Below are 12,840 nucleotides of genomic sequence, written 5' to 3' on the forward strand. Positions count from 1 at the left end.
GAAAGTCGTTTTCTTTATGTATTGATCTACATGTGTATGTCAATGTATCGCACGGGTATCTATGCCTCTATTCTATCTGGAATTGCGCGCGGAACGGAGAAGGGAGGGGATGCGTCGAATGTGCCGTTCATGAGGTCTTTCTGTTTTTTTTTTCTATTGTAATAGCTTCTGTAGGCTCTCTCTTTTTCAAGATCTCCAGGGTTTCTTTGCATCTACTGGTCGGGGACATACTATTTTTCCCTGTATTTCTATACCTCTTGTTAGCGCGCATTATTGAGATTACATGAGGCTTCCTTCCTTCATCCCCGTAGATACCTGTCTACCTCCATGAATGTGTATAGGGTCCTGCTGAAATACATTTACGTTTTTCTATTGCCGTCGGGGTGGTCTCTCGTGTATCATTCCCCGTCGTCGCGGCTTTGAGCATAGACGAGGAAGACCAGTAACTCAGCTTGCTGGCGTGTTTTCTTTCCGGAGGGGGTGTTTCTGTGGAGGGCTCTCTCATCCTTATTCAGCTTCTCTGACGCGTACGTGTCTAGTGATTAGATCCCTACATATATCTGACGATTTCACTGCCCACGCATTCACGTGTACGTATCGTTTCCATACGAGCGTATGCGCAGCGTCCACTTCTCCATGCTTGTACTTGCATCAGGAATGATAGGAGAGGTGTTCTTTGTTGGTTTTGTGCAGTTAGAACTGTAGCCGGAAAGCATGCTTCCACGTCAACAAGTCCCACACGTCTCAAGCGCGTCCGAGCTACTTACATACATACGTTTTCAGTACTCGCTTTGATCCAAAGGTGATGTGGCGGTCTGTACTCGCTTCTACGGGAGCCGACTCCCACGCGCACCTGGGCTCTCAGAGAGCTCACCGTGTCGCAACGACTGACATACTTCGAATGAGAGTACCGGGGGTGCGTCCCTCATGCATGTACCCCCATCCCTCGGACGAGAGCCAGCGATTCCCTCTTACTTTGACCTCCGTTCTACTTCAGAACCACAGATCACCCCAGCGGACTTACACGGGACGCCAAGAGGACACGGTTCTTTTGGTCGAGGTCTGCAAAAAGAAAGGCACTTTTTTGTGTTCAGACCTTCTTCGGCCTCAACAGCCACACAATGCGGGTGTTTACGTCAATACTCCGGACTCCCTGAATCCCTTGCACAGAAGAAAATAATAAGACAACCCATCCGAACTGGATGTCTCCTCTAAGCTAGACAAGTAACTCACTATCTGACCTGTACTGACCAGCATTGACGCGGAGCGCTTTAAAATATGACCATACCCGGCTTCGTCACCACAAAAAAGAACAACAGACACAAAATTGGCCGTCCACCGGCTTCATGCCACACGGAAGCCAAGTCAGCTTGTCTTCTTGACAGGGGCTCGGAACTGGCGGGGCTGTCGGGTCCCCCAAAAGGCCACATCAATGGTAAAAAGGCGGTCCTGGACCCCTCACGACGGCTCCTTCGCCGTACCGAATGCCCGCGCTGTCCTGCGCAGTGTGAGCGGACGTCATGTCATATAACGGTAGAGCAACCGGTTTCCTGTGTTTTGCTCTCTCGCCCCAGTCATTCGACGACGATGTTTGAAGAACGTACAATGAAAGTAGGCATGTCGGAAAATTGATTCACTGCCAGGATGACACAGAATCGCGGAAGAAGAGAAGATAACAGAGCACGCTGCCTACCATCGACAAAGGATGCTGATACGCATGCCCCGCTTTGTTAAGCATCTCCCCTCCTAATCTAACCAAGCTACCCGCGGAGCGCCAAGCGATCAAACAAAACGGACGATTGCATTCAACGACACACGTATCACTCCCGGACACGCCGCCCGACTCGGCCAAGCTATGGTTTGTGTGTGATTCACGTAACGCTGTCAACGCTCAGTGGGCTAGGGACCTCAAGTTCTTATCCCGGCTTTCACTGTGAACAGCTTCCCATGTTTTGTCCCTCTGTAGAGTCCCGTGAAGGCTCCCCACTTCCTCTTTCCCTTCATCCTAGAGTTATTAGTTTCAGTGAATCTTTTTTCAGTAGCTTTGTCCAAGTGGGCGACCATCCCCGACTTCACTGAGAGACCGGCCCTCAGAGGAGACATGTCCGGATGACTAGCTTCTCACATAGCAACCAATCCATCGACATACAGCGGACACTTCCGTGGCGCGCTCCTGCCACTCTCCGGTTGGCATAGAATGGGCACGCAGGCATCTATGTCCTCGTCCGGGGTGCTTGCAGGCACAGATGCGCACGTCAACCAGCTCAGCTCACCGAAAAATGTGAGCGCAGCACCGCTGCTGGAAAAGAGAAAAACCTGCGTTTCCACGAGAAAAGATTGCTCTGAACTCTCCTGAGTTTTCTTTGAACTTTCCTTTCCAGGAGCCAATTCAGAAGAGATTCGCAGAAAGCCACATTACGGCAACATGCGCGCTGAAAGCATCAAAGAAGAGTGAGCGGGGAACAGAGCCGCGCCTCCACTATCAAAATACACCCTCATTGGGCGTGCGTCGCTGTCGGTGTTCTCGATCGGCAGAGGGTATGGCAGCTGCTCGGAATACCTTCGCAAACTCGGCCGGCTTTTGCGCACCTTAAACCCCTGACCCTGAGTTCCCCTCTTGCCTGCTGCGAGGTCGAGACCAACAAGCATACTAAAATCGCACGTTGTATTCGTCACAGTTCTCCTGTCGAGTCTGGGTGTTCAGCTTGAGCGGAGGACACGGCGCCTTGGGCAAGGCTGAGAGGATCGGTTGTTGGGCAGTCGTCACCTGTCCTTTTCTACCGCCTGAGACAAGCCATCTACCTACAGGCAACTACACTCTTGCACGGCCACGACCTGAGCGTGAAACCCCCACCGTACATGAGAAGACCTTTTTCATGATTCCCCCGGACGTAAGTCGTGTATCTCATCTCAGAATTCAAAATCATGAAAGCCATCATCGGCCCCGCTTACCCCGCTGGTACCTGTCAGGGCGGGGTCCTGAGTCCACTATTATCAGAGCCGCGATGCTCCGCATAGACACATATATCTCGGAGAACAGAAATCTACACTGGCCAAGTACGTCTGTATGCATTGTACCCTGCGCTTTCGCCGGTTACGCTCACATTCCCTCATTCTCAGAAATCACGGACATGGCGTCGTCAGTTCGGACGTCCCCGCTTTCTGAACGGCTGGTGCGATGGTTCCTTCCGTCTGCCTCATAATAGTGTCAGGACCGAAGACCTGGGAACTTGCTTGTCGTGCTGTGATTCGATAGTCACTCTCCCACTGGCTAAGCTAGTCTGTAGCGCTAGCCAGTCTAGCGGTTCTGGCTTCTGTGGCCACTTTCAGAAAGCCTTTCAGGAAAAAGCAGACTTGCCGAAATAATAGTCGCATCTTCTTTTGTTTCCACGAGCCCCTTCCCGTACTTTCACAAAGGGATGTCGATCCGCCGAAGAACGAGGCCCAACTTCAGTTGCATGGCTCTTTTCTCACTCAGGAAAAGAACACCGCAACGGACTTCTCCGGCCTCCCTGAGTCTTCTCGTCCTGTCTCTTCTTTTGCTCGCGTCTTAACCCCTCAAGATGATACGCACGCGCTGCCATTCTTTCCTCTTGTTCTTGCTTATCCCCCCACCTACTGTCTAAGGCGACGACCTGTAAAAACCGGCGTCGGCGTTCTGTTGGAGACCATGACCCAAAAAGTACAGACAGGCTGGGAGAATCCCTGCAGAGAAAAGCCGCGGCCGCGGACCCACCAGAACAACCACAAGAACATGCGCCACCTTTGCAACCCCACACACGCGTACATCGGGGTGTCGCTGCTGGGCATAACAGGATCGCTTCAAGAAGGGCAGTTCCACGGATAAAGAGAACTAACTAGACGCATATGTGTACAGTCGCGGGTGGTTCAGAACGTCGCTAACGAAAGTCTAGTGGGCATACTTGCACGTTGCTAGCCAGGCGCGAGGACTTGAGATACTATGAGGGCTGCAGAACACATATGGATGGATGAGAGCAGATGACTCAGTATGCGGATGCTAGAACAAAGAGCTATCCCAGCGGCTCACGATGTGGAAACAGGACAAGAAAGCGTACGTTCCAACAATTCTCCCCCATACATCCCCGGGGAGCCACGCCGGCGGCACTCTTTGGAAGACCGGGCGTGAGCCCAACAAGAACTAGGTGCGTTCAGCAAACGAGATGCAGCGTTGGCTACAACGAGAAAGCAAGCCCCAGAAATGGTAAAAACTTGTCCGCGTGTCAGTGTGTACCAGCAAGCCGTCACGTCGTAGAAGCATGCAGATGCATGACAGCACACCAACAGAAGTGCTCGCGTGCACCTCTTTGACACAGACCGTGAGCAATTTGCATGCTCACAAGGGGACACGAAGCCAGCAGAAACGATGGCGAGAAACAAAACTGGGGAGCCCCGCGTCCCCAGCGGAGCTCCTCATTGGATATCGTATCACTTAAGTCTGTTCGAACAGAAAAAGGGAACTGCGTGGGGGATAATACTGCAAAACTGTAGTAGGAATGTGCGGCTCACCCCGAAACCGTACTGATACACTCTTGGAGCTGAGAGCGTATAAGAGCATTACGGGGATCCTTCCTCAACCCCGCTTCGAAGAACGCAGCTGCTTCCTCGTATGCGCTCTGGGCCTTCTTCGCGAGGCCTTGGAGATAGAACACCTTCGCGGGAACTTCTTCTGACGAATACTCTGCAGACATTAACAAAGTGCACCACCAAAGCCACCACAAACCAGCGGAGGAAGCCCGTGTTTGTTACCCACCGAAGAACGGCGACGTTGGTCACTCATCCGGAGTATCCCCGTAGAAAGCAAAACCCAGGAATACGTCTGCTCCTATATCATGCCACCGTCCTATATCCAATGAAAAAGCTCTCTACGATCTGCTGTATACTAGGCTTGGCTGTAGACGTATAGGGACTACCAGTGCACATATACATTCATGGACATACACTGCCGTCACCGCTCCAGTGGCAAAGTAGACATCCTTCCGGAGAAGGGTAGAAGGCAAGCACTGCGTTGTGGTGAGGTATTTCCTTGTGCAGTCCGTAGACAAATTGTCCTTCGAACCGAGTCCGTGTGGTTGGCCTCTGTCCGGTGGACCGTGGTGTGCTGTAGCGTCATGAAATTGCCGTGGACGCAGTTCCCACCCTTCTCCAAAAGAAGAGCACAAGCAAACAAGAAGAGAGAACCAATCGAACACATTGTGTTAATATAAGTAATAACATCCCCCCCTAACGCCACTACCGGCTTGCCACCACCAACGATGCTTGGACGAAGCTGGATTTGGTTTGCTTCCACCTAGAATTGCAGGGTAACACCTTATTCTTGTCTACGGACGCCGCCAAGACACTACGTAACTGTATGAGTTCTTGCCTGAGTGAATTTTCTCAGCCAGCTCGAATATACTGTCGTAGCGTTTGAGCTGGTAGAGCGCCATCAACTGGGAGACGTCAGCCTGGAGAAGCAGGCGTCGTCTTAGAAGCATCTGCGCTGGAGTAAGGCCAGAGCGCAGGTCGCCTCGTTGGTACTTGAGAGGGTAGTGGCCACGACGAGGGCACCGTAGCGCTGATCGGACGTCTCGGAATCTGGCGAGAGCCTCCCGGTACGCCTCGAATTTGTAAGACCGTCGACCCTGTTTGCGTTGTACGGATGCAGTCACAGTTCAATACAAGGACCCGAAAAAGGAAGCAATGTCTATCACTCCACCAGGCCCTTATTTTGTCACTGCGGGTTCACATATCTCGCGAGGAAACCAGAAATGTCCTTCGTACCAGAGGTTTACCCTTCGGCGTATACCGTCTGCCTCTTTTATATACCTGCTTATAGAACAGGTCTACCATGAGCCAGTGTGGACTAACCCGTTATTACTTTATCGCTTCAACTATAGACCTACCACCTCTGACCGAGTTCTACAGTCGGCCAAATACTGGGCACTAGCGCCACCTCATCGGCAATCGCAGCGGAGCTGTAGTAGAGAAACGGGAGGTATCAAGTACAGACTACTTGAGTGGGCTCGCACAGGGCATTTCAGTATGGACAGAAATGACTGCGCTTGCTCCTCTCGACACCAATTTAAATTTGTCGCCTCCCCTCTGTCACCGGATACAATCGTGTCAGTGAGGCTTCTCCACACGGTACCAGCATCTGGCAGGCACCTTCTTCGTCTTTCCCCCCAAGCTGTAGTCGATCTCCCGGTACAGCGAGAACACTGTCAGCGATCACGAGAACTCTGCCACGTGAATAGACGAAGCATGACGAAAAGAGGCTCTTTCAGACATTCCTCTGAGTCTCTTGGTGCTCACGGCTTGATTGTATTTCGATAGACAAGAGAGGACTCCTGCGCTTATTTCCCTGCCTCACTTACAAGCATCAGTTCCCGACGAGCCTCTTTCACCTGGGCTTCGTGACTGCTTGTCCTCCGAACAGTAACAGGCGGATAAATTCTGCGGATGATGACACGAATCCAAACAGGCGTTCGGGGCGGAACCCAGTACACTGAAGAGGCAGAGAAAGACAAGGCACTTTCGGATTTGGAAGCGGCGGAGACGCAATTGTTGCACAGGGTCCGCAAGATGCAATGAGACCAATATACAAGAGGAAGGGAGGGACTCTAACCGAACCATTACTCTGAGTTTATATGGTTCTGGATGGCAGGTGTCACGATTACAGATTCGTCGAGTACAAAACCGGAAGCGTAGCACAACAGCGAACTCAACTGCAAACCGCTAGAGAAACCAGACGACGCCAAAGACTGGCATAGGTGGAGCAAGCACCAGCGTCCAAGATGGTAGTACCTCACACCGCTAAGATCTGAGCTAACATGAAAAGAGCCTTTAGAAAGAGAACACTCCAGGCGCTAGGAGGATAAACAGAGCCTAATGTCACGAGTGCTGTCGCACTCTCGCACAAGAATCTGCTATCTCCGCTCCCGACCCCAGTGAACAATAACAGATTGTGGTACGGAGCCCTCAGCCCCGGAAAGCAGTTAAGCTTGTCGCAGATTTCGTACCGATCAATCCACTCATTGTCGATATGCATAGTTCCAGGGAGACATGTATGTACATACCGTTTCGGGGACTGCCAAAATGTATCTATTCCTTTCAGCGCGACTCATAACTCCTAGTCAAAGGAGGGAGCAGCTCGAGATTACTGGTACTAACGATCACATACATCGCCTTGTCTACGAGCATGGTCGAGAACATTTCGACATGTGATTCCTGCTGGACTATCCCTACCTTGTACAGCTGTAATAGATTACCTGGATAATGGTATCCAACGCCACCACTACACTAATCCCTTCCGTAAGCTTCACGCACTGTCCGTCACCACTCGTTACAGTACTCCTGCGCTTTAGTATCGCTGCAATCCTGTAGGTTGCCAGCGTGGTTACCGTACACCCTAGCCCTATATATGGCATTCTCCAGTGTAACTGTACGTCTTTCTCAAGTTATTCAGTACACCGTGGGGACCCGTGCCCAATGACAGCGTATCATACCATCAGCTTGTACGGGATTCGTTTCGTCGATAGTTTGGACAGAGTGAGCTTTCTTTGACTGGGTGGGCTCGTGATCTCTTTTGTCCCTCGCATGAGGTTCTTCTCCGCCCGCCTGTCGACGCTTACTACCTTTTCCGTCTTCAGCGTCACCATCACCTCCCTGTTTCGAGGAAGAAACTTTAGTTCTCTCCGTGTCCAGGGCCTCAGAATCACAAGTATTCTCTTCTTTTGCTCTCGTTAAAGTCCGCTCCGGCGTCAGATTTTCCTCAGCGTCCTCCACATCCGTCTCCCCACCCGACTTCTGCCGATCCTGTTCGTCTTCCACGGTCTCGTAGTCTCGTTTCTCCGGCCGACACCTCAGAAATTGGGTATCTTCTCCTCTCTCTCTTGCTTCATCATCTTCGCTCCGCGTAGGACACCCACCCACACCGGTGGAATTACCCTGCGACGCTCCATCCTGAGTCCCTTGCGCCTCCTGCTGTCGTGCGTGGGGCAAAAGTCTTCGTAATTCGTCACGGCGAAGTCTCTTAATCAGACGCCTAAGAGCTCTTCGTGATGGTTGCCTAGAAGATGAAAGACGACCTTCTTCTCCATACGCCCACCTATAGTTACACCACACCCAGAATTCAGCTAGTCTGGGTAGGTGCCGCTCTAATCGAGCTTCTTTTTTCTCCCTTGCGGTCCTTCGTCTTGTTACTACTGCTATGTTAGGAGTCACTGTCTCTGTCAGGGAACCAGAGGAACGTCTACTACTGCGATCATCCCCCCCCGCAGTATCGTTAGCTTTGTCTTCGTCGAATGCACACGCAGAGGACAGCGAGAGCCGAGGAGATCGTGAACGGAAGGTGATACCACCCTCCACCGTGTCCTTGCCTTCCTCACGTTTAAGCATACCGTCTTTCGCGTTTGATGTCTTCCTCTCTCCAGCGATTGTCTGTATCTTCCTTTCTTCCCCTCCCGGTTTTTTTTTGTACTCTTTGTTGCTCTCTCCTCCATCATTGTTGTACTGTACCAAATGGTGAGGACCTTTTTCATCGACCCTTTCCCCGTTCTCGTCCTCTTCATCTTCAAGCTCAGACAAGCCGGGAAAAATCGTTGGTGCGAGCTTTAAGGCGTGGTACAACGCGGGCATTGGAAACGGCTTCCATGGTGCCACAGTAAAACGTGCGAGACGCCTCATGGAGTGAATGACTTGCCCTGCAGCAAACCACGAAATTCATTCAAATCCTTTCCGCTCCTTCCATCCAGCTGGCGAAAGCAGACGTATACGAGCGGTAATCGCGGGCAGACCATACTTGCGCGTCGGAGAAGGGGCAGGCAAGTATCAGAAAGGAGGAAAGAGATGCGCGGGACAAGACGTGCACAGCTGACACGAGAGTAACAAAAAGCGAGAGCTGAAAGAGACACGCGAGGGAGAAAGATCCGCATATCTTCAGTGTCATGCTTGGCTACGTGAAGAACGACTGAGCAAACAGAAGGCGCCTACCCTCTTTGTGGGCTGGCACAGGATGCTGGAGTGAACACAGCTTGGACTATACTATTCTATAGAAGAGATACATAGACAGTGTTTCCATGTAAAGCTGTGAGTATGGATAGCAAAAAGTGTGGGCTCGAATAGATTTATGATCCTGACACCACATCTACCACCGGGCTGCCTCTACAAAAAAAAGTGTACAGGCACATACGTGTTACGTCTCCCAGCATCCCATCACTCACCTTCTCCAGCTTCACGATAGTCGCCCCGAGTAGTCGGACAAAAGAATGGAAGTCGGGAATGCTATAGGAGCACAGAAAAACAGCCTCCTGAGTATACACCTGAGATGTCCATCATACAAGCACCCAAGAAGTACATATGTGCACGTTACACAGACTATTGACCGCTCGCTTCTTACCGTCGTCAAGCATAGCCTCCCAGTCAAGCCAAAGCTTTGTTCCCGGCTCAAACGCGGCAATGGTACCGTCATCTGTGTCCAAGTCGAGGGCGTCATCCCGCTGATACAGTCGATAAGAAACTCCTGGTTTCTCTCCACCACCGTGCCCCGCGTCGCTGTCCTCTGTGGCGGCGCACTGATCTACTTCATGTTGTGAAGCTTTCTTAGTGGCTAGAATCTGATGTCCTTCATCGCCCTTTTTGTCACTCTCCTTAGACCTCAGTATTTGTCTGCTCTTCTTGCCGACATCAGCGACAGCCTTCTTCGTGACCCCCCTGTCCGGTTTCTTTCCCTCCTCTCGACCCCATGGCTGTTTTGCTGTCGTCTCCACTGCAACGACTGGCGTTGCCTTCTTTCCTCCATGTATCTCCAGCTCCTGTTTTTCCGGTCCTCTGTACAGATACACAAAACCTCTTCCGCAGTCACCCCACTCCTCTAGCACAAGCTGCGAAGCTTCGCCCGTTGCCCACCCACTTTGTATGCTAGGTGGCACACCTTTCGAGGGGACAGTCCCTTTCACATCTACACGCCCCGTGTCCGTTGCTCCTGCCTTAGTTCCTGTAAGCTCCCATGTGGCCTCTCTTTCCTTCTGCAGGTCTACGCTAGGTAACGAAGAACACGCGGAAACAAACGACAACGACGACCCTTTACGGGATGCTGGGAAAGAATAATGCTGGTCCGGGCTCTGTGGCAGACTGGGCGCGCAAGAATGACAAGACGACACCTGACCAGGGAAGGAGAAAGAACTCGACGAGGAGTTTGTGAGCATAGGGGGAGAAGACATTGTGGGCGACAGACACCTTTGTCGAAAAAACAAAGGGATCACACGTCAGCGCAACGGCCACGACACTGGAAACGAGACAAAATTTTACGTGGGGAGCATCATTTTAGCGAGAAGCGAACTGACGGCTCGGGGTCTTGTACAAAGCCCGTGGCCGACTTGCGGTGACGAAGGGAGCTTCTTAGACTTGGCCTCCATGCAATGCGGGTAATGCCTCAGCCTTCATCAGCGACCACGAATTTTCATCCTGGCAACGACAAAGTGAACGCTCGAGGTCCCAAAGAATTGAGTACCGCGTTTCAGTGTGGGAGTGTTTGTTTGCCTAGCGGGTAGTCCCGACAGAGACAGGACACTGGAACACCCGTACCGCAGGGGCAGTCTTTCACAGAGGCTCCCAGTAGCCTGGCGGGAGGCAGGAGAACCAACACTCAGTTATCTGACGTTGCGCGGCCACTAAACCGGAAGAAAAACCCTGCGGATGGAAATGGCACGCGATTTTGGTGGTGTCTCCTGAACGGGAGGAACCCGGTACACTTGTCTCCTGTGGCTGTCTTCTACCTCTGAAACAACGGGGACAGCTGAGCTGCGGTGTGTTCCGCCGTGAAAGTTGACACGAACCGGTGGACCTGCTGATTTTACCTCTCATTACTTTAGCAAGTCTGCTTTCTATTTATGAACCTGATCACGTCCCGTCTGCGGAGCCTCCACTCTTCTGCTTTGAGCGTTGAGCCTGTCGGCAGTTCCGTTCATCTTGGACTGGCGCCATCATCTAGAACAAGAGAGCTTCCACGGACGGAATGCAGAAGACAGACTCAAAGAGAGTAGCGAGATTCTTTCTTCGCCAGCTCCGTACTGAAAGCTCTGAATAAAGTCCACGAAGGTGACCAAGGTGACTTGGCACCCTGGGGCTGTTCCGCCTTGTGAGTGGCTATTATACGTTAGGCAAAAATGCAACCGGCTGCTATCGACTCCTTGTGCAAGGGCCTTCAATCGACGTCTGCACAGGAATGTAGCGGAGAGTAGTACCTGTTGTGCCGGTCCAGAGTGACCTCGCTTAGTCTGGTATTAGGTAGCTGAATTCGGTGCGTGAGGGTGCGCGGCACTAAAGTACTACAACGGTCAAGCACGAGTGTTGTCCGCTAAGCGAGAGACGTGACGAAGGGAGTCGTAGGGTCCTGTACGACCGGGGGCCACTGCGCCGTACCTCCTGTGGCGGCCCGCGTGTCGCAACACTCTGCCCAACTGGTTCAGCGCCTTCGCTTCGTCACACGTCTCTTGCCTAGCAGAAACTACTCGTGTGCGACCGTCCGAGTACTTCAGTTCGGTGCAATGCGCCCTAGGGTATCGGTTGATGCTACCTAATGGCAGACTAAGCACGGTCACTATTGACCGGCACGGTACCTCAACTGGTCCCAGATGAATTCCCCTCCCATACGAACACGTGTAAACTTGCAAGATGGACGACACCGTGAAACTCGCTTCTGTTTAACTCCATCATCCCCGCCACGGCCACACCCGTCCGCACTCTGCAAGCCGCCTCTCTCACGATAGGTTCTTACACTCTCGCTCGGGACTCAGCTTTGTTGCACGAACTGACTGTCTTTCAGGCTCATTTGTCCCTTTCTCGGTGTTCAACTCTGTACCGTGTTTCGACCTTGTTCAGCGTTCGCTTCGTCGGAATCCTCATTTGCGCCAAGTTCTTGCTGCTCGTTCAGCTTTCCCTCGGCGCTAAGATCGCGAACCCGGCTGTTACAGATTCTCGTACAACCGTTGATTCCCTGTTCGGCTGTGTACTGTCCGCGCCACCGGATGGCTGCCAGACGCGCAACGGTTGGCCGGGCTAGCCGCGCGATGCTACAGTGGCTGCCCGTGGAATAAAAGTAGTCACAGGAGCCAAGCGCGGTCCCTATTGACCGGCACCGTACCTCATCTGGTACCAGACAAATTCCCCTTCCATACACACACGTGTACATTTGCAAGATGGACAAACCCTGAAACTCGCTTTTGCCTAACTGCCTCCGCCAAGGCAAGGAGATTATTCTAAAACTGTATTTCCCGCAGGTGACAATGGGAGGCCCACTCTCGCTCCGGACGCTCGCCGGCTCCCGCGAGGGTGTCCTTTCTGCCTTGTCGCAGGAGTGTCGCACACTTTTGCTATAATCCGTAAACAACTAACACTCGGTCGAAACGAGAATTTTAACTCGCCATCTGCCCACCCGCCGATCGAGTGAAGTACGCTCAACACTCCGCTTGCGCGAGCAGGTCTAGCCCGTACCCGCAGCCTGGAGCGCCCGCCCGATGCCCGTACTGGTCGTCACTAGCAACACCATTTCCTGGTAAAGTTTCCGTGGTACGACCGGCTGGCTGTATAACTTTACGCTACCAGTGAGTACAGGGTTGCCCGACCGGCTTATCAGGCTTCAGGTTCCATCTCTTTCACCTTCGCTGTCATGCCACTACAGTAGACTGCCGGGGAGTCTACCAACGGCAGCCTATGAGCGCTGGAGGCCCGGAGTCAGTGCCGCGCTTGCGACTGTTCCGGCGAGTCGCCCTCAGTCCGCTTTCCCCTTTTTTCAAGAGAGTACAAGTGCACTACTCTGCAAGCTATGCTGCTAAGTCTTGT

The 12,840-nt window shown here is 52.4% G+C and overlaps 1 protein-coding gene across 1 annotated transcript; it reads right to left on the minus strand.

Moving 5' to 3' along the window:
- Nucleotides 1–921: 921 nt before the first annotated feature.
- On the minus strand, nt 922–11,003 carry CSUI_003355 (uncharacterized protein). Its single transcript, XM_068063553.1, has 6 exons — nt 9,398–11,003; nt 7,506–8,702; nt 6,375–6,505; nt 5,384–5,642; nt 4,528–4,699; nt 922–3,705 (listed from the first exon to the last, which is right to left on the minus strand). Exons 1-6 carry the CDS (start codon nt 10,218–10,220, stop codon nt 3,471–3,473), a joined length of 2,817 nt encoding a protein of 938 aa, XP_067924466.1. The 5' UTR covers nt 10,221–11,003; the 3' UTR covers nt 922–3,470.
- Nucleotides 11,004–12,840: the final 1,837 nt, after the last annotated feature.

The sequence above is a fragment of the Cystoisospora suis genome, assembly GCF_002600585.1.
Source record: "Cystoisospora suis strain Wien I chromosome Unknown contig_1477, whole genome shotgun sequence".
NCBI lineage: Eukaryota > Apicomplexa > Conoidasida > Eucoccidiorida > Sarcocystidae > Cystoisospora > Cystoisospora suis.

What these genes read in the sequence shown, in the direction of transcription:
- CSUI_003355 (XM_068063553.1), bottom strand. Translation starts at nt 10,220, where the DNA reads ATGTCTTCTCCCCCTATGCTCACAAACTCCTCGTCGAGTTCTTTCTCC. An exon ending in GGAGGCTATGCTTGACGACG is followed by an intron (nt 8,703 to 9,397) that starts GTAAGAAGCGAG and finishes GGTTTGCTGCAG; the next exon opens with GGCAAGTCATTCACTCCATG. An exon ending in GAATCCCGTACAAGCTGATG is followed by an intron (nt 6,506 to 7,505) that starts GTATGATACGCT and finishes CTGCCTCTTCAG; the next exon opens with TGTACTGGGTTCCGCCCCGA.